The sequence below is a fragment of the Acromyrmex echinatior genome, chromosome 6 (genome assembly GCF_024713525.1).
Source record: "Acromyrmex echinatior isolate Ae372 chromosome 6, ASM2471352v2, whole genome shotgun sequence".
In the NCBI taxonomy this organism is placed as follows: Eukaryota; Metazoa; Arthropoda; class Insecta; order Hymenoptera; family Formicidae; genus Acromyrmex; species Acromyrmex echinatior.
Window position 1 is genome coordinate 77802 of NC_141857.1, and position 22763 is coordinate 100564.

The 22763-nt window shown below is 30.4% G+C and overlaps 1 protein-coding gene and 1 long non-coding RNA gene across 7 annotated transcripts; both read left to right on the plus strand.

Moving 5' to 3' along the window:
- The first annotated feature begins 4659 nt into the window (after positions 1–4659).
- Positions 4660–22243, plus strand: Aduk (unc-51 like kinase 3 homolog Aduk). 6 transcript variants are annotated; one of them, XM_087407148.1, is made up of 9 exons: positions 4665–5587; positions 6837–7062; positions 10463–10614; positions 10779–10993; positions 18975–19201; positions 19917–20178; positions 20280–20477; positions 20965–21149; positions 21993–22243. In XM_087407148.1, the coding sequence occupies exons 2-9, from the start codon at positions 7060–7062 to the stop codon at positions 22095–22097; spliced, it is 1347 nt and encodes a 448-aa protein (XP_087263274.1). In that variant the 5' UTR covers positions 4665–5587; positions 6837–7059; the 3' UTR covers positions 22098–22243. The 6 variants fall into 6 exon arrangements, with proteins under 6 accessions (XP_087263275.1, XP_087263274.1, XP_087263273.1 ...); XM_087407147.1 differs by lacking the exon at positions 6837–7062 and having other exon boundaries at positions 4665–5135; positions 5218–5587; XM_011070585.2 differs by lacking the exon at positions 6837–7062.
- On the plus strand, positions 11000–14644 carry LOC147909253 (uncharacterized). Its single transcript, XR_015545451.1, has 2 exons — positions 11000–14051; positions 14417–14644. It is a non-coding gene; the product is annotated as an uncharacterized LOC147909253 (long non-coding RNA).
- Positions 22244–22763: the final 520 nt, after the last annotated feature.

Consider the following 22763-nt stretch of genomic DNA (forward strand, 5'->3'; position numbering starts at 1 on the left):
AATATACATCTTTATTTATATAAAAAATGAGAAAAACTTATATAGTATTAAAAGTACATTTAAAGTTTGATAGGACGGTCCACATTCGAGTGGAGGCGACGGCGGCGCGCGGGGAGGGGGAAGAAACGCTTCGTCGCCTCGAGTGTGGGCTGTCCTACGAATTCACGTGGCGCGGCTTAACCGCATATTGGCTTAGACATTTTCTTTTCTAATTTGAAAACTACAGCGAGTATCTCAAAATGGTATAAGAATTTTTTGTTCCCTTTGATTCATATTTCGCCCCCAATGTGACCCCGACCTATATTAAGAGACACCCTGTATATAAAATCAATATTGCGAGATTACTGGCAAAAGTATAATATATGTATAAACGTTTGCGTACTTCTACTAATAGTATCAATTAAATCAGGAATGATTAAAATATATAGTAATTATAATAATAATAATAATAAATATAATAATAATAAATATAATAATAATTATTATTATATCTAATAATCTCAGGAATCTAATAATCTGAAATAGTTACATTTGATAGTAACTTCATGATATTAAAAATGATAATTTGAGAAATATTTTTAATTTTTATAAATAGATTTGTGCATAATAGACATTATAAGCACACTTTTAAACCATGAATTTAAACATAGTAAATTACGAGACGATTCGGCATTCAATTTGTTCCTATCTTTTCTTATTATTTCTTACGACACGACGTAGTCAAACCCACAAGGGGCCTGCTTAAAAAATCAAGAAATTTCAAGAAATTCAAGATTCTGGAATTCAAGGCAAAAAAAACAATGTCAAGAAATGATTAAGACAAGAAAAACGAAATTGCTTGAAAATCAAGACAAGACAGGAAATGTTCTTCAAGACACGAAATCTTGTCTTGATGAAACACTAATACAAATAATTTTTGCATTGCAATGTAACTTTACATAAATAATCTTGAATACATTTATATTAAAAAATTGAATTTTTTATCATTTATTTTATATAAATACATTTCCATACACTTTTATTAGAGCATAGATAAAAAATGTTACTCATTGAAATAACTTAAGATATTAAACCGTCACTAAATTTGTTATATTACTTTTAAATATCATTTAGAATGATCCGTAATTTTTTCATAATTGTTATATTATTTTAAAATATTTATCAAATATCTTTAATTATGCATCAAATTAATGGCATGGAATATTACACTCTAAATTTAATTAAAATATGTTTTAACTAGAAAGTGTATAATTTATGTATAAATCAAATGTTTGAAACTAAATAAGTCTAATTAATCCTATTATTTACAGTGTAATAATAAAATATATGTCTTTACAGAGAAACTACATTGCGCAAGAATTGGTGGTAAAATATATAAAACACGGAATATTTTAAAAACTCTTTGAATGCTATTTTGTATAAGAAATTATCCTGGACAGGACATAAGGGATCAATGTCTATTAAAGATGTTGGTATTGCCAGTATAATAATACTTTTAATTTTTTACGAATAGCGCAGAGTGACACTTTATTTTTTCTATAACTATAATTACCATAATATTGCTTCTTAAGGTACAATTTCATGCAGCGAAGCTCCCGCCGAAAACAAAGCAACGTTTAAATGCTTTTCGTTAAGGTCCTCTTAGCTTTTCATAGAGAGAAGCTTCACTGCATGAAATTATATCTTCTACTGAAGTGAATTTTCATGTTTTAAGAACGTTTAATAGTTTATTCACTATAATATAGTGATTGAAATATGAAATATATTTAATGTCCATTTCTGTCAATGCTGATTTACTTATACTTACCATTTGTTAATGTTACTCTTTATTTTTCTTTAATTATTATACAACTGGAAAAAATCTTAAAAAATTAATACATTTAGTGGAATTAATATGTATTAGTTTTCATTTCGATTTTAGAAAAAAAGGTTTACGTAATTTTTTTACATCTAAGAATTAAATTAATTCTATATAATTTTTCTATTTAATTTTTGTGTCATATTTATATGCAGAAAAACTTATAGGTCAATTCTAAATAAAATAAAACTCATAACTTGTTCTCATAAGACCTGTAAGCACTTACAAGTGCTTATAACTTTATGCAATATCTTTACAGACAGTTTCTTGCTGAGATTTCCGAGAAATTGTAGATATTTATTGTTTACTAATTATTGTACGTTTCACATACACATAAACTTACAAAATCAATCAATATAGTCTTATACGATTCTGCTTACAATTAAGATTTTATTTATGACATAAAATATCATATTTTTGCAACAACCTATATTATTGAAGTGCAAGATATTAATAATCAAAGTTATTTTGTAATTCTTTCAGATTATATATTGTCTACGGAATGCACTTTAAATAACAAAAATAATTCAGGAATGGTTATGATGCACGAGAGATCGCATTAATCCTCACTGTGTATACGGGAATCATTTGTGTCCAGGGGATTTTTATAATTCTGAAAACAAGTATATTTTGAAAAGTGTATTTTGAAAACACGTGAGTACAGGCGCGCCGTTCTGCTTCTAAAAAAATCTGTGGGATGGAGGAAGATACTCATAAAAGCCCAAGTGACATTTATGTCACTTCCATGTGATGATAGATGTCGCATGGAGTTATAAAGATCATGTGGATGTCTAATAGATGATGTGTTCTGTGTGGATTGCATATTATATATACGCTATATAATAAAAGTATATGTACATGTAATTATATGAATAATAAATAAACATTCATTATTCTGATACACACTGCGTTCCGAGTTGCGCATGAAGCGCATGATCATCATCATTTGTTCTTGTTGTTTACAAAAAATAAAGAAGGATAAAATGCATCATGCACTTCATGCGCAATACCGAAGAAATTATTGCTAGTGTTGGGTTTAAATTTATTGATTCCAATAAATTTAAACCCAACACTAGCAATAATTTCTTGAACACAGTAGTCTTCATAACTTCTTTCAAATGATAACGACCATGTTTTTCTTGTTTACTTCGCTATATTGTAGATGGGGCTAGCATAAGCGCCTTACTTCTTATTCTTTACTCTTATTATTTCTTACGCCAGATTGACTCCGCATATTGTATGTGTAGACGAAACATATTAAAACGTTTTTTACTTACACTAGAACGTTTTATTACATTTTTTACTTCTTGCCTACACTCTAACATTTTTTACTTCTTGCCTACACGCTAGGACAAAAGCACAGATTTTTATGCATAATGCATAATTAGCATGACATAAGAAAAGCAATGCAATTAGAAGTTTTTATATTTTATAAAAAGGAAGGCACTGAAGGATGTTGATTCATTTTCTTATGCATCATGCGTCATATGCATGATTTGAATCGTTCCTGCCTTAAGTCATTATCCAAAGAGAACAAAAAAATCAAAATAATGTCAATTTAATATCATATTGATGAATTTATGTCATTTTTGGTCATAATAAAAATCTCAATATAAAGTCATTCATGGGTTGGTATTCATAGTCAATTCTTATTTCAAGACTGTCTTAAGTAATATCTTAAGACACTAATGCAGCCCTCTGATTGGTTTGTGACTTCTTAAGACCATATTTAAGATGGTCTTGAATGTAAGATCTGACTATGAATACCGGCCTTAGATCTGAGATCGAGATTTTTATCATGACCAAAAAGTGACATAAATTCGTCAATATGATATTAATTGACATTATTTTGATTTTCTTGTTCTCTTTGGATAGCTCTGGCTCTACCAGTTTAGTTGAGTTCAATTTTAAATATAATCCTCGTGAAACAAAAACAAATTTAAGATTTAACTAACATATTTCAAAGTTTTTTTTTATACATTATTATTCAGACAGCAAATTGACGTTATTTGACATCAAAATGACAACAAATAACATCAATTTGCAATTTGAATAATGATTTAATAATAAATACATAAAACCTATATACCCGCATAATATTATTTAATATTAAGTAATATTTTAAGCATATTAGAATATTTTATTAAAATTATATAATATTAAATACAATAATATCCTCGAAATATTAATGGATGATAATTATATATGTCCTCCTGATAATGTTACATTATTATTAAAAGTAACATTATTTAAACGTTATATTTAAACATTAAAAAATATTATAATAGCATTTACATTAATTTGTAAAACTGCTACATCTGTTTAGAATAAGTATACGTTTAAAGACTGAAAATGATTTTGGCGCGCAGTTTTAGTATTGGATATGTATTTAAAATCACGACAAAACATTTTTTTTTAGCACAAGATGCAGCGTAGACTAATAAGAACATTTTGTTATTGGATTGTGAATTCAAATTGCACTAAATTAAAAATAGTTAATATTCATAAATATTTTAATAATATGTCAGGGATATTAAGGATACAAGACTTTATGTAAGGATATTATGTAAGTGGACGTATAATTTCTATAGAATACTCTTGTAAAAATTATTATATGATATTCTCAAAATATTATAACTTATTTTAATTTTTTTTTTTTTTTAATAATATCCACATAACATTCTAGGAGTATTTTGCTCTTATAGAGTTATAGCCAAACTTTATTATCACCCTGTAGACATAAGCTCACGTAACCCCTCCAATCCCCGCATGCTATCAGCATGTTGTTCCGTCTGCAACCTGGTTAGATACTCCTAGTACCTAAAGTAGTTTGCTCCGAAGACTCCGAAGTCTAAGACGCGACGACTCCATAATACGCCGCGCGCCGTGACGTTAACCCGATCTAACCCGATCCAACCCGATCCGAGTCGTGCGAGTGATTCGTTTCAACGCCGCAAAGTGAGCCACTCTCGTTTCACATGGCACACAGCTGATGAACGCGCACGATCGTTCTGTACATACGTTCAGTACGTGCGATGTATAATATATATGGATACATACATACATTGACGTGCCGCGCCGCATTGTTTACGACGAGTAGACTTCTAAATCGCGATACAGATCCGGCACCGATCTGGTCAGACGTTCTGTATGGTACTTTCTCTCGTCAATAGAGATGGTAACGATTGTTCTTCGGAGCATTAACGTTGAACGTGCCGGAAATCTTCAGCGCAGTCATTTATAAATCATTTTAAGAATTTTGTTACATACGTTTTAGGTTAAGGAATTATTTATATATACTATTTAATATATACTGAAATGAAAAAAAAAATATTTCGTTAATCTTATGTGCTTTGTAGACGTAACATTTATTTGTAAATAGAAGAATAAAGGGACAAACGTAAAGCTCGTGCAAGTTTCCTTAATTTAGATTAAAAGATCGTTAGCCGATAATTTCTTCTATTTTCCAACTCGCTTTTTCGATAACAATATCAATTAATTATTGATATTTTCCGCGATTACGCCAATGTGCGAGAAACTGGCGCGCAAGAGCAAAAGTTGTACCGTCACGTTTACCCCTCGATAACGGCGACGTTTCGCCGTAAATGCCACGTTGACTTTGTTAACCTATCTCTGTGAAAAATGAGTCTACCTACTGTACGAAACTACTGTATGCTGGAAAAGATAGGTGCCGGGAGCTACTCAACCGTGTACAAAGCATTCAGAAAGGTATGTACATTTTTCGGATTCTTTTCCTCTCTTTTTCGTAAAGATCCAGGTTAGGTTCGTTCGAACGCCTCGAATCATTTAATAGACATCAATCGTGTATTTATTGCAATATACAAAACATAAAATTGTGTTCGCGTACGTAAAGCTTCCTCTTACACATCTTTTTTTCTCTTTGGCGATTCGTTTAATTTGCCAGAGGGTAAATATGCGACGCGTTATCGCCGGAAACTCGATAGTATGTGCATCCCGTTCGTGACGTCGCGTGCAGGGTCGGACCCTCTTTTCTTTGAGCCTTCAACTTTAAGGTATCTACACGGAAAGAATAGTATCTAGCTAAATTTTTTATAAAAATTTTTTCTAGCTAAAGAGTGACCGAAAAAATCGCCTATTTTTGGATCCTCGATTTTGGGATTGAACTGTGCGTGCTTATCTTATAATGAGACATTAATCATAGAGAAGTTTCAAGTTGAGGTGATAATTATTATCAGAGTTGAAGGAGTGGAGGATGAGAGGAATGGGGGGGGAAGAAGGAGAGTGGAATCAAAATCCATTATCAAATTATCACAGGTTTGCAAGGTATTTTAAGAATGTTAATTCAGATATATATCAATTATTGCTAATTGACTAATTTTTAAAATAATATAATCTCATTGATAAAATAGTTAAAAATTATTGGTAACCGATCAATGTGAGTGATATGTGCAAGTGTATCGCTCCCGATTCAGCCGATTAAAGTAAGATCAATTGAATATCACTTATTCTGGTGATTTTGTAAATCAATTTTGAATATAAAAAAAAACGGATGTTCGCATAGATAATAATATATGGTTCTCTCCCCCCAAGCTATGATAACAATTGTCACTTCTACCTGAAACTTCTTCGTAATTCAAGTTGTAATTAATATCTCATTGTAGGGTACGATTTAGTACACAGTATAATCCAAAAATTGAGAGTCCAAAAAACTGACAAAAAAATCATCTCTTTTCATCACTTTTTTTTTACAGATCTAAAAATAATCCTTAAGGGAATCCTAATGACGATTAGTAAATAGTATTTACACAAATAAATAGTATTTACACAGACGATTTACATGTCATTAACACATCACTGTACTATTATATCAATATCTCACACATACATGTAAATTTTTGTATAGCAAATTGTATAGCAACGTTTTAATTAGATGCTTGTTTCCATCAACGTAGATTAATTTTAACTTCGGTTTAATTTACTCTTTGTCTCTTTCTAGTTCTAAAGATTAAAAAAAGACGAAGCGTAAGTTGAGCCAAAATTAAAGTTAATCTACATTGATGGAAATGGGCGTAAGTCCAATTTTAAAAGCTTAACGTTGTTTCTTCATGTAAACTATTAGTCTGTGGACTATTATTTTGTAAGTACACATTGCATAACTTTTATATGAAGCAATTGTTGTCACGACGAGACAATTCTGGAGCGTCATATTGAACTAAAAAATGGTAAAGATCTCAATTTTGAAATTTTTTGTTCTTAACATAGACTTCATCTCATAGACACATTAATATATACACTTTAATTCTGGAAAAGGATTTTCAAATCAGCAAAAGAAGGAAAGAAAAATTATTATACAAAAATTATTGTGTCGGTGATATCTAGTCGGTGATACAAACAATTTTAGGATCTTTTCAAATACTTCCGATTTTTTTCCAACATTATTTTCCAGTACTTTTTAAATTATTTATATATAGGGTGCCGTAAGTTTTTTTCAAGCGTTTTTGTATAGATAGAGCAGGCCAACTGATTGTTAGTCGAAAAGTTATTTACCGTTTTGCTATTTTCGCAATAATTAATAAGATATTAATTACTAAAAATTGCTGAATATTGGTTTTCAATAATTTTTTACTCAAATACTATCAACTTCACAGAAAAATTGCAAGAGACAAAAATCATTTATTTTCTTCTCATAGAACTTCAGAAATTTTTTCAGAATTTTTTATTAACTTTTTAGTACTACATTTTCTTATTTTTATCAACATGAGAAAATACGGTATTACAAAATTCTGAAAAAATTCTGAAAAATTCTCAGATCTTTATGAAAAGAAAATAAACAATTTTTGTCTCTTAATCATTGCTAAAATTGCAAATGATAGAGGATTTTTCGACTGTTTAGTCCGTTCTATTTACACAAAAGTGCTTGGCAAAAACTTACGAAACATCTTGTGTATGTATACACATGCATGTACGCACGTACGCACAACTTTTCTATTAATAAAGATACATATATTATATATTTGCTCGATTATGTTCTTATAGGGTGGCGTTTAAGAGATATGTTGCATCATAAATAATTTTCTTTACTGATCGACAATTTTCTCTTCTATACTTATTTTCTCATTTTTTCTTTAAAAAAAATTAAATAATTCTATACAGTGTATTCTAAAATTCGCGTCCGCAAAATACAAGAGGTGATACTTTATGCTAAAGCAAACAACTTTTTCCTTTAACAATTTTTTTCCTTTAAAATTATGTTTGATGAATAATTTTCGCGCTTCATTTGTTACTTTTAACCTACTCTCCTGCAAAAACTACTTATCGAACGCAATTTTGCTAAAGGAAAAAGTTATTTTTTGTGCTAAAACGAACAACTTTTTGTACAACAACTGTAGTAAAATTACGTTCGATAAATAATTTTTGCGTAATTTGCATTTACTCGTATAACTTTAACCTGTTCTCCCACAAAAACTCTTTATCAGACGCAATTTTTTACAAAAGGAAAAAATTGTTTTTTTTAGCATGAAATATTATGTGTTGTACTTCGCGGACGTGAATTTTGAAACACCTTGTATACATAATAATCTGAAATACTAATAAATTCAAACAATCAGCTAATCGTCTGATTTAATTATCTTGATGTCTCCGACATCATTATTTTTAGATTTTTATCTAACTAAATTTTTAAATACCTATTTATTTTAGTAAAACTGTTCTTTCTGTGTAGATGCAGCTGAATTTGATTTAAAAACAAACTGAACAAGGTGGATGAAATCGGATGTCGTTAATTTTGAGTCAATAAATTCCTTTTTTTAAATATAGCAAAATTAATACACAGGATAGTCCGTTTTTGTCAATACGGTCGGTTTTCTCCGAAGTTATTAATGATATGAAAAAATGTTTCAAATGAAAGTCGATTTCAAAGAGGATGTATTTTGGCCCTGTTGCCAAAATTCCTATGGGAAATTTTTCTATGGGTTTTTGTCTAACCATGGATATCCACCCGTGGTAAATTCGACTGATTTCCATGGGAAGAGGCACCTATCTTGCTGTAAATTTTCATGAGTTTCTATTCTAGAGAACTATAAGATTCTGGCTGTGTTCCAAAATTTACTGCCAGTACTGAAAATCTTTTTCGAAAATAGTTTTCGTTATGTGCACTATAGATTTTCAATAGCGATAGTAAATTTTGGAACACAAAGTAGGAGCTTGTATAGTGTAAACAATTAATGATAACAATTAATGATAACAGATAAAAATATTAGGGCGTTCCTCGTCTCGAACCCAGGCCTGGTCTCTCTTCCAAGTTGGTAGACTTCCGTCCTACCACTGAGCCACATAGCCCTGATAGCTTCTTTGTTATGCTTATTTCCTCTAAATTTTTTACAATAGATACAGTGCGTAGCACGGATGCCTAAGGCACCCATAGGAATACGGAAGAAATGCTTCATGAGAACTATAAGATACTACACTTTGACGTATAGGAACATGTAGGTGCACATAGAACAGAGGAGATGTACTACGTCATTCTATGGTAGCCTATAGGCATTTTTAATCTCCATGGGGCACCTCTTTGTCTTACGTATGCTTACATGTTATTATACGTTAAACTAATATTCTATAGACCTTTTAGTTCTAGAAATGAGGCATCTGTCCACATTCCTGTGAGTATCTCTATTACCCTATTTGTATTCCTACTGAATGTCCTATCTATACTGCGCAAATCCTATAGGTAACTATACAAATTCCTACAGAATCTTATAGTCCTCTATAGGAACTCATAAAAAACCCCTGGGAATTTGCAGCAGGGAGGGGGAGGTCATGTTGTTTTTTTTTTCTAGATAAAGGCACTAAAATAATATGAATCACCTTTACTTTTTAAAATCGAATTATATGATTTCTTTTACATAATACGATTCTTCTATTTATTCTGCATAAAGTATTAAAGTAAAGATATATTAGAAAACTAATAGTTTACCAGATATTTTATATCTTATTCTGCACATATTAAATATCTTGTAAACTATTAATTTTTTCATAATTGTATCTTAATCGTTTTTTCTTGCTTTCCCTTTTCTTTTTTTAGAGAATTTTGAGAGATTTGTATCGAATATTCGGAAAATATTCGATATCCGATCGAATTACTCCATCAGATGTCTGATCTGGTATCGAATATTTGGTATCCTACCGGATATCTGATATCCAGTATCCGGTAATTTTACGATCCAGTGCATTCCTAATCTTTAATTTATATGCAGAATAAATAAAGAAAACACATTATTTTTAAAAATCATATAATGCCATTTAAAAAAGTTAAGATGACGTCCGTACCTTTTTGACAACTCTATTTAGAAAAAAAAACCAATATAATCAAAATACTTAGTTCCCCTCTCCACTTTCATCTAAAACATTTTTTCGTATCATTAATAATTTCAGAGAAAATTGACTGTATAATTGAATTAAAATGGATCACCCTGTACTTTTAAAAAATCTAAATTTATATATCTAAATTTATATATAAAAAAGATTCCCGCCACTCTTCGATCGAAATTTGAACTAAATTTGAAGCGCGTTTCAAATCGCGAAATCTTTAAAGTTATTATCGTCCTTTGTGATGATTATTCTTAGGACGGGAGTCGAGAGGTAGTTGCTATCAAGTGCGTGGACAAAGACTCGCTCTCAAAATCGGCGGTCGACAATCTCGTGACGGAGATCAAGCTGTTAAATGTCCTCAAGCACGAGTATATCGTGGAGATGAAAGATTTTTTCTGGGATGAAGGGTTCGTTTTATGTGAGACTTTACGATATTATAATCGTTATTTTATTAAAATGCGGAATCACATTAATCGTGCATAACTGATTCAGTAAGAAATTTTATTCGGTTGATGTATCTTTTCTCTTGAATAAAAAAACAAAAAGGTGCATTTGTTAACGTATAAAACAGGCATATATACATCGTCATGGAATATTGCGATGGCGGGGACTTGTCGAGCTTCATAAAGAAAAAGCACAAACTACCCGAAAGCACCTGTCGTAGATTTCTGCAGCAGCTCGCATTAGCGTTAAAATATCTACGGGATCATAACGTCTGTCACATGGATCTCAAGCCGCAGAATTTGCTGTTGATGAGGAAACCCCAACTAATACTCAAAGTTGGAGGTTAGTATTCGACGTCTTTTTTCTTCCTGTTCTTTTCTTTTCGGAGGTGATTCTAAGACTTTTTCATTTTAACGATCGTATAAAAAGAACGAATTTTGCTATAATATTTAAAAGTTTTTCTAAAGTTAGATTTGCTAAATTTGAAAATAATTTTTTAAGCCATGTTCGCAATATTAGAAATCGCTCCGAGATTTCAAAGACAGAGAGGGAGGGGGAGAAAGAGAGAAAGAGAGAGTTAACAAAAAACATTTAAATAATTCTATCACATGCAATGACTGAAGATGGAAAAAACAGGTTTTTTTTCCATCTTCGGAGAATCGAATAAAAAATGAGTTTTTTATGATAAAAACAATTTTTTTAACCGAAATGATATAGAGAATTCATGAAAAATAGAATTTATGTTAAACAATAAGAATCTTAATGAACCGTACATGTGAAAACATAACCAATAGGAAATAGGAGATAATGGCTTATAACGATCGAAGTTGGATCTATAATGCTTAAATAATTTTATGTGAATTTTTGTATACACATACAAAACGCACGCACGCATGCACGCATGCACACAAACTTCGAACAACTTTCCGCAAACAAATCTTTTATAACAATTTTGCTCCTAAAAAATCTAATTTTCCTGGGCTATCAGTTCATATTAGGAAGAATTATAATCATAATTTGAGTTAATGACTTAAAGTGATATCTTAAATTTGGAATCAGCAAAAAGTTATCATATCAAGCTTGACAAAAAAGTGATTTAAAGATAAAATTCTATATTTTTATGTGCATGTTGTCCCATAGGCTGCGACACCTGATTTACACCATGTACCATTGCATTTAGAGCTTTGATTATTATTTTGCATTTTCTCACTTTATCACCCATATTGAAAATAATGACCAAATATAATTCTCATTCAAATATTCTTAAAGTAGACATTTCAAACTTTATTTTGCATTATTAAACATATTTTTATCTTAATTATTTACCGAGTTATGATTATTTGAAATTTGGTAAAATTTTCCCAAATTTTTAGTGTATCGCTTTTTTTGGCAGTGAGTGTATTATGTACGAGATAATCTCCAAGGGAGCCGGCATGTACTATTTATGAAAAACTAAATCGAAAAATTCTTTACCATTTTGCAACAGATAATGAGATTTAATTTCTAAACATTGTTGAATAAGCGAGTGAAATCGATGTATAAGACAATATTAAGATATTTTTTAAAAAATATCTGTAAAATATCTCAGAGATATTTCTTAAAGAACTGTTAAAAATATTTTAAAGTTGTCTTATGCGTCAATTTTAGACGTTTATTGGGTAATTAAAAAAAAATTACGAAAATTGCAAAATAGTACAGGGCTTTTTGACTCAATTTTTCATAAACAGTATGTATATGCTGGCTTCTCTGGGGTCATTTTGTATGTATACATACATATATATACTACTATATTTATATACTCATTTGAATTGCGCGCCAAATTAATTTTTTCAGACTTAGAAATGCAGCCAAACTACTACAGTAATATCACAATTAAATTTTAATGCTCAATAGGCATTAAAGAGATTTTAACCTTCTGTTAACTAATGTCATGTTTTGGAGTCTTAATTTACATGTCTGGGTCCAACAAGTTATCCACGTTTTTCACTGGCTCTGTAATTATCACAAATCTCAATAGGAAATATTTTTTTTCTAATAAAATATCAGAATGTATAAAATCGAAATATTAAAACGTAAAAAGATTTTGATAATAATTAAAAAAATTATGCCAAAAAATATTAAAGAACAATTTGTGAAAAAAATGCAATCATCAGTTTTTTTTCCAAAAACTTATATCTTTATAATAAAAAAAAAATACAAATAAAATAAGTAATGTTTTGAAAAGAGGAAAATATAAATTTAAAAAAAAATACGTTATATTATACGTTATTACACGATTCATTCCAAAAAGCATAATTATTTGAATATTCGCACATGTGAAATGGGGGCATTTTTATACATGCTCTGAATAATGATATTGGAGGTATGTCGGGTATTTTCTTCTTTTTAAAATACAATAAAAATATTTTATATTAAATATATAATAATTTCGACATTATTTACTCATGATTTTATAACTCCAAAAAAATAGAACGATTGATTCGTCAAGACGCCTCTCTCGCAAGAATGCTTTTTTACATGAATATATGTTTTAATTATAAAAAGACAACACATATGCTTGAATACAGTATTATTAAACAGGCACTTACTAAAAACAAATTTTCATTTTCGGCAAAAATCTGTCGAATTTACATTTGATGGGATCAAATCACCCAAGTCAAACTTTTATTGCGTCACAATTAGTATCAAAACAACAACGAAATAATTGCATCACGGCGCTCGACAGAAAAAAGTTCCAAGTTTTTTTATCCCCTCACTTCAACTCTGCAATATTAACCGTACAACAATAGCGACTAAAATTTTCACCCGGGTCCAAATGACCCATTCGTGTAGTTAAGGATTAATATGCTGGAAATCTGCAAATAAATTTATGTTAAATAAATAAAATCCATTTTTCTTGATATTCATTGTTAAAAATGTAGATCTACGTCATTTCAACATTATTTAATATTTTATTATCTCTATAATTTCAAATTAAGGTGAAAACATTGCGTTGTTGAGATGTTAATGAGTTAATATTGTTTATCGACAACGATCTGAGTACATTATCGCTTATAATTATTTGAACGACATGTATTTTATATTTTATATTTTACTTTAAAAGCTAAATAAGCAATAGCCCATACTGTTGTTAATACAGATAATTAACACTGTTTTGTTGTGTATATTGATTATAATTGTACGAATTTAAAATTTTAATTTTTAAGGCAAGATTCCAACATAATATATCGATTCATGAATAATTTGAAATAGTCCGTTGTTTCACTAATTTATATTTTAGAATATGTATTACAATTATAACAAATATACAACAAAAGCAGCATCAATTATTTTAATAAAGTATTATTTGTGTTAACAACAGTATGTAAAACTTATTTAACTTTTAAAATCAGTATAAAATGTCTAGACTTCGACCGAAACTTTTATCGAAACTGAATCGAAATACTCGGTTACATCAATTTCGACTGAAATCCAAACTAAAATTAAAAAATAGGAATCCTATAAAGGACATATATATAGATATGCCCATACATGATATACTTTTTCTTTATAAATATCATAATTTATTGAAACAGTAATTAAATTTCGATCGAAATTTCAATTGTGTGTCAATTTTGGCCAAAGAATAAAAGTACTTCTTCATAAACATCATAATTGAATTATTGAAATAATAATTATACATATTATAAAATTAATATTTATAAAGAAGAGCTATCTTATCGAAACTGACACGTAATAAATGTTCGTTTTCAGTTTCGGTAAAAGTTTCGGTCGAACTTTAAAAATGTTGTTTGAATAATTATAAACGGTAATGTATCTACATCCATAACCACTTTTAGACATTGTATTACATTTTGACTTTTATAGTTGTCTTTTTACAAAAATTCTTTAGATGAATGCAAAAATTGAATTCTAAAACAATAATACAAAAATCATCAAATGTCAAAAAAAGTATATCCAAGTAAAAAAACTTTCAAGGACTAAGGAAAAAAATTGTTCTTTACTGAGTTTTTTTAATACAAAGTTTCTAGTTTTTTCTGTTATTTTCTGTATACACATGATCATATTGCGATTGGTCAATTATTTGTACTCTGAGATCTCGGATATATATTATATATATATATATATATATATATCTAGAGCGAGCTTTTCCTATACTAAACTATAGAAAACTGTGGCCCGATGAAGAAAAGGAAGGCGTTAAGAAAAAAGTCAGAAAGATATTGATCATTCTAACTTTTTTCTACTTATAGTAAAACAGCATTAGCTAATCAGCGAATTCCTGGCGATGAAAATAGTATAAAGAATCAATTTTGCATTAAAGTTGGGATTTAGTTGTACATTTTGGCCGATTTTCAGCTTGGCTGAAAATTTCTGCCCCTCCAACAAGCGCATTTGAGTGAGTGAGTACTCTGATAGGAACATATTGGAGCAAGCGACGCGAACAAATCTACAGAGCTCTAAATAAAACGTAAACAGTAAGCGAATTAGCCAATCGCAGTAAAGATCACCATAAAGCCGTAATGTGAGCAGTAGCCAATCCAACACATTGATTTTCTTACTGCTTACATTTTATTGTTTAAGTTTTTTGTATGTCATGGCTATCAAAGCAACACAGCACAAAAAATGCATAAGCAAAATGCAAATAGCGTAGTTAGTATAAAAATATCTAGACTAATACACATCAAGGATAAAGTCGTCATATTGATTCATGTAATATATTCAGACATATATTACGTAAATTGATCCACACACACACTCCCGGGAAAAAATTTTTCGTATATAATTATATATAATTATATATAAATGGTTATATATAAAATATATAGTTATATATAGTTATATATAAAATATGTCCATATTGGATTATACATATCGACGAGAAAAATGAAAGCGCAATAAAATTAATTAATCCTGTTTTATTGCTAAAATAAGTATTATTCATCATCTTCCAAAATACAGTAAAATTAAGATAAAAAAATGTTTCCTTGTGAATTTAAGAATTAATTTCATGATTTCACTATCAAGCGAAATCTATCAATTATTCATCCTAAGCTGTTCCTCATCTAGCGTTGTTCGACTTCTGCGATCGTACGGAAAAATTGTTATTTCGATGATCTACGAACACTGAATTAATGAATGTATAACTGTGACATATTATATTTATTAGATTTATTTCAGCAGTATTACAGTAACATTGCAATGTTGTATAAATGTTGTATTGTATAAATATCAAAATAGTCCTACTTTTCTAAGGTGTTTCAGAATTCGTGGAACACGAATTAAAAAGTACTGTTTGAACGCAATTTTACCAGAGGAAAAAGTTGCTTCTTTTAGCATACAACCATGCTGTGCAATCCACAAATTCTGAAACACTCTCTATAATTATGGGGATCGTTAGAAAAGTTTTGAGCTTAACATAGAAACAAGTATTTTTTCGGTCAAATTCAGTTTTATTTTTCAGTAAAGTCTTCTTTTAAATTGATTTTTGCGCAATCGTCATATTGGAAAATTACATATTTTAAAAGATATCGAGATGCGATCAACGGCATTCGAAAAAGAAATGTTCGTACCTCTTTTATTTTCGTTTGTATCTCAAAGGGTTCGGAGATACAGCGCTTTTCAATTTTTGCGCAACCCCTATGTAACGAACTCAGCCAATTTTTAAGATATGGAAATAGGATACACTTTTCTCATTGATGTTGTCACCCCTTTAATCCATTCAAATAATAGTTGGCATCTTGCTCCGCAAAATAGGCTTCTACGGATGCGATGACTTACTCGTTCGATGAAAATCTCTGTTTTCTGAGTCAAATTTTGAGCCTAGGAAACAGAAAATGTCGCTAGGGATCAGATCTAGTGAATACGGTGAGTGGTCAATCAATTCGAATTGCAATTCATAAATTTTTGCCATGGCGACCGTCGAAGTGTGAGACGGTGCGTTATTTTGAAACAGCACTTCTTCAAATGCGGCCATTTTGTTTGTAATTTCTACTTTCAGTTTGTCAATTAATGATACGTAGTGACCAATATGAACCTAGTGCCCAATTTTATCAAAAATAAAAATTAACATAGCGCGTTTGTACTTCATTTGTACCTGTTTGTACTGACCATTATTTCGTTTGTACCTCAGTTAAATAAGAAGTGAAAAATAAAAAATTGCCAACGCGCAACTTTAAGATTTTTTAATTTCATTTATGCCATTTGTATCCGTTTGTACCCTTTTATTTTTGTTTGTACCTCAAAGGGTTCGGAGATACAGCGTTTTTCAATTTTTGCGCAACCCATGTATAGCGAACTTAGCCAATTTTCAAAATATCGTAATGGGACCAATGGCATTCGACAGAGAATCATTTGTACCTTTTTTAAATGGCATTGGTCTCATTTCGGTATCTTTTAAAATGACTTCTTCTAAAGGTGCATTTCCAAAATTTTGAAAAATGCTGTATTTCCGAATCCTTTGAGCTATAACAAAAGTAAGAGAGGGTATACAAATGGGTACAAACGATTCTCTTTCAAATGCATTGGTCCCATACCGATATCTTTAAAAATGGCTGACTTCACTTCTTAGCGCATTTTTGAAATTTTGAAATCGCTATATCTCCGAGCCCTTTCAGGTACAAACGAAAGTAAAAAAGGTATAAACGGGTACAAACGATTTTCTTTCGAATGCCGTTAGTCTCATTTCGATATCTTTTAAAATGGTCAATTTCCCCTCTTGGTGCCTTTCCGAAATTTTGAAATATCTTTTAAAATGGATAATATGGCGAAAAATTGAATAGCGCTGTATTTCCAAACCCTTTGAGGTACAAACAAAAATGAAAGAGGTACAAACAGGTACAAACAAAGTACAAATGTGTTACGGTGTTAATTTTTATTTTTAAAGTTGGGCTTCAGGTTCACGTCGTAGTGCACCTCCGTTATTGTTTTTACCCTTTTTAAGATAGTCGATGAACACAATTCCATGACTATCTCAAAAAACAGTCGTTCATTATCTTCCCGACCCATGAAATCGCCTTCGCCTTTATCGGAACAAGGTTCATCCTTCGCAATTCACTGTTTTGACTGTTCCTTCGTTTCAGGAGTGAAGTAGTGGATCCAAGTTTCATTAACAATTATTAATCGATGCAAAAAATCCGATTTGTTTCGATCAAACAGAGTCTTGAAAATGTTCATTCGAATGCTTTTTTGGTCCACAGTGAGCGTGACTTATATAACGCACGCATGGAGTATACTCAACGCATGGCTAGCTTACGCATGCTTAATTTTTCAGTCAATATATATTGACTGAAGAATTCATATGATAAATACATTTTTCCAATATGCCTCTGCTATCTCTCTAATCTTGATTCGACAGTCGTCCAGTATCATTTGGTTTTTTCGATGTTATCGGTGGTCACAATTGTTGGCCTGAATGCCCATCAACAAGCTGGTACGACCACGTTTAAATTCAACTGCCCATTTTTTCACAGTGATAAATGATGGGACAGAGTCCCTGTAAACAGTGTCCAACTCGGCTTTAAGGAAGTTTTTGCGCTACTTTCTAAATAGACAGTTCCTCAATAGACAGTTTATTTATAATAATACGTAAAACAATTAAAATAATGGAATAAAAAGATTACTAACAATATCTTATGTCATTATACATTATTATTGTTAATTTTATGTTACTAAATATTTTCAAAATGACAAAATAAAAGTTGTAAGATACTTATTTAATGTACACGCATCGTCCACTTGACATATATTCTCACTTTTTTCATTGAAGAACGTAAATTTCTTGTAAACTGTACGGTCAATTTAAACAAAACTTTATGAGAATAAACTTAAGTATTTACTTTATAATTATAACGATTTTTAAATACAAAAAAACCGTTAAAAACTGTAATTTTTATGGTTTCGATTTTTTTTATTGTAAAAAAAATCAAGATTGTAATCAGAACATTTACTTGATATTTTATTAAATCAAAATCGAAACCGAATCAAAAAAAACCTTTCGATCTTGATCCCTGCTTGAAACACAATCTTAAATTGAAATTGGAACACGTAATATTACAAATTAAATTCATAATTAAAAACTGGTAATTTAATATTATTGATGATAATGATTTTTAAAATAATGTAAAGAATTTATTGCGAGAAATATTGTAGGAATTCGAACTTGGAACCTCCCTCATTCTGTGACGGGCACGTTCATAATTTTGATAGTCTAACGAAATAATTTTTAGATCAGATTTGTATTTAACTAATTTTATAGATATTTTAGCAAAATCGTTTTTTCCACTCTCGATAGCAAATCACTATTTATTTCGCGTCGTTTCAGATTTCGGTTTCGCACAGTACCTCTCGAACTCTGAACACAAATTCACGATACGAGGCTCACCTCTCTACATGGCACCCGAAATGCTATTGAAACACAAGTATGACGCTCGCGTTGACCTATGGAGCGTCGGAGTGATCATGTACGAATGCCTTTTCGGGAAAGCTCCATATTCCAGCAGTAGCTTTCAAGAACTAGCAGAAAAAATCAAGGACAGCCGACCAATAGAGGTGTGATTCCATTGTTAACTGGGGTTATTCTGAATCATGTAGGAATATTTTCCTACTCGAGTGCTCCTCGGGAGTCACGTTATCTTTGTACGTAAACAAGGATGGAATAATACCTGAGTGACACTCAGGAATTTGAACTCAGCACAAGATGACGTTTTTACATCCCAGCAGAAAGAAAATGAAACACAATTTTTACAATTAATATTGAACAATTGACAATTTCTTCTTCCATATTTATTTTTTCATTTATTCTTATTTTTTTTAGAATATATTAAATAAATATAATGATTCGAAATACTAATAAATTTACAGAACAATCAATAATATACAATATCTAGTTGACAATAGTAAATTTTAATTGGGATGTAAAAATCATCCCAGACGTTTGTTTTTACAATAAAAAACTAGATAACTATTACCGGATTGAAATTTATTTTATTTATACGTTCTCTATTTATTTTATTTATACGTTCGGTTAGCTTTAAACATTTTGATATAACATTAGCAATTCTTTACATTAAATGTACGAATCGTATTAAGTTCGCAATTTTTTTCGAGTTCAGTAAAGATATTGATGATCATAATGCGAGATAAATAATTCAGTGATGCGCAAAGATCGTCAATCCGATCGCGTATAAAAAATATACGTTAATTCGCGTTAGAATTCAAACATGAACGTAAATCACTTATCAGAATTAGTATTATTTCACTGTAGATGCCGAAGGCGGCTCATGTGTCAACGACGTGTAAGGATTTGCTTATGGCTCTGTTGAAGCATAATCCCGCCGATCGGATAACGTACGATGAATTTTTCGCACACGATTTTCTAGACTTGGAACACGCACCTACGAAAGAAAATTATGAGAAGGCAGCCACATTGGTACACAAAGCCGTTGAAATGGATACCGAGAAGAATGCAAAAGAGGCATTTTATCTTTACTGCGAGGCGCTTAGATATTTCATTCCAATATTGACAGGTAAAATTGTTTCGTATATCGTTCGAATATAACGGTTCGATTTAGATTTCTTGAAATTTGTATAAATGCTTTATTATATAATCATACGTCTATTCAATTAGACGAAAGTGATATAAAACGAAAGGAGGTATTACGACATCGCGTCAACGATTATATAAGAAGAGCGGAAACACTTAAAGTAGCATTTATAGATGAAAACACCGGGAAACACTTGGCGCCCGAAAATAAAGGGAACGTTTCGTCCCTACAAAGGATATCATCCTTAGAAAAAAGCTCAGCATTCATCTATAACGAATTACGTTTGTATTGGGTCCATAAAAAAATGTTTATCTCAAATGAAATGTTACATAAATGCTATTTTTTAGGGGTGCACCGGATCGTAAAATTACCGGATATTGGATATCCGATCGAATTTAGAGAGAGTATCTTCTAAAAAAAAAGTCTATAAAGGAAAAGATTGTAATTTTGCAACAATGTATAAGATATTGTAACATTATGAATATGCATACTTATTTCTAGAACATTTGTATGAGAAAAAATCAACAATTTTTTTTCATGATATCAAATTTCAACCGGATATATTCCCGGATACTAATGATATCCGACTATCCGGTCGGATAGTCAAAAAGTGCTGGATAATACTGGATACTTTCCACATATCCGGTGCATCCCTATTATTTTTCATTATTTATGCTTTAAACTAAAATATTATCATTTCAAATAGTGCAAAATTCTAAATTATTAGATTATAAAAGGTAACTGTGACGTAAAACTTGCTTATTATAGGGGTTCTCAGTAAAAGTACTACAAATATGGTGGATGCACTTGAAATAGGAGAAGTTGCTGAGCAGTATCTCGCTGAGGGTAACTATGCTCTGGCTTTAGAAAAATTTCAGTCCTGTCTAAGTGTACTAGTACCTCTGCTGGGTAAAGAACCGGCAGGCCGAAGAAGAGATTTGCTGCATAAACAGGTAATTAGATGAATCAGAATATTACACTCTACTGAAGTATCTAAACTTATTTCTAAAGTTTTCGAATTTTTTATGAACATTAATATGAAAATTAATTAAAAAATATTAATATAAATGAATTACGTATATTGAAAAAAGATAATCATATATATCCAATATATATGCTAAAAAATTGAGTAAATAACTTGACAGATATACTAATAAATAATCGCAATTCTTTTTAAATCTTTGGATTGTACGCATCAACAAATCGATTTTATTGGAAAGTAAATTTGTTATATCATTTAAAATGGCCTTAATGATTTTATGCCGCTGCCCCTTCAAGGTTATCTTGTTGTATTCCTTCACTATTCAAACAGCTTGAACGAAAAGTATAATACAAAAAGTATTGATAATACGAAATATTGTAATCTGTACTGTAATTCCATACAATGATATGAAAGTAAAAAGGTTCAAGAGGATAATGTGGATTAATTACACGGAGTTATAGATTCGTGAATTTGTGTGTTATTAAAATAAGACGGGAGCATGAACAACAATTTACCCTGAGAATATCGCACAAGCATTTGAACACGCGTTTGATGTTCGTACATGTTACACGAGGCGGCTACTCGAGAGTTACGTTTACTGAAAGTGCATCTATCGGAGGGTTGTTGTTATAATATGCTATTATTTTATTTATAAATTAAACTAAAATATAATGATAATAATATTTATTGTAATTTGTAAAAAGTATTTAAAGGATGACATTGTTATTTTTATTGTTTTGTTGATTCTTTAAATCAATATATATAATATGTGTGTATATTTGTATATATAGTTTTCAATATTTTTGATTGATAGGTACAAATTTGGATGAAGGAAGCCGAAAGTACCAAAGGGTTATTGGCTACCAAGGATATAGATTCCTTGCAACGAACATCCGACGAACAATGTGTATTACAATAACAGATGTTTGTATAACTGATATTGTAGAATAATTACTATTTTAGCTGTCAATATTCTCCGCATCATTGTACAAACTTTGCCATTTGTCATTTTGTACCATGCATTATTTAATTAATTAATTAATGTAATAAATAATTTTATATTTACTTATTATTAATTTTAATTATTAATTTAATATTTGCTGTAATATATGAATATTAATTATTATGTCTGCCTACATGACACAAAAGTCAATCGAGGTAACATGATCGGAAACACTTTCAGCAGCACTGCAGCGACGTTGCAATATTTCAAGGGCCTTATTCCCGCCCATACGAAAATAGTTACTGCAAATGGCTACAATTCTGTGTAATATGGGCATATCTAAACCTATATTCTTCAAATATTAATTAATTGCAAATAGTTATTTCAAGGATCAATTAAAAAAATCAATGTTTTCAACAATATATAGCTGGAAGAACTTTCTAGAAGATGAGGGCGCATGCATCGCTTTACGATTTCCGGTATGATCACGTGATCAAATAACGGTCGCGAAGCGACCGCCCCGACATTTCATGGAAAATTCCCATTTCTGAGCTGAAAACTTCCCCCTCCTTTTTGTGTGTGTATATGTACATCCCCTTCCATCGTTTGCCCTCGCTGTGCCATTCGTCGTTTACAATGCGG

What these genes read in the sequence shown, in the direction of transcription:
- Aduk (XM_011070585.2), top strand. Translation starts at nt 5,501, where the DNA reads ATGAGTCTACCTACTGTACGAAACTACTGTATGCTGGAAAAGATAGGT. An exon ending in ACTAATACTCAAAGTTGGAG is followed by an intron (nt 10,994 to 18,974) that starts GTTAGTATTCGA and finishes GCGTCGTTTCAG; the next exon opens with ATTTCGGTTTCGCACAGTAC. An exon ending in GAGATTTGCTGCATAAACAG is followed by an intron (nt 21,150 to 21,992) that starts GTAATTAGATGA and finishes TTTGATTGATAG; the next exon opens with GTACAAATTTGGATGAAGGA.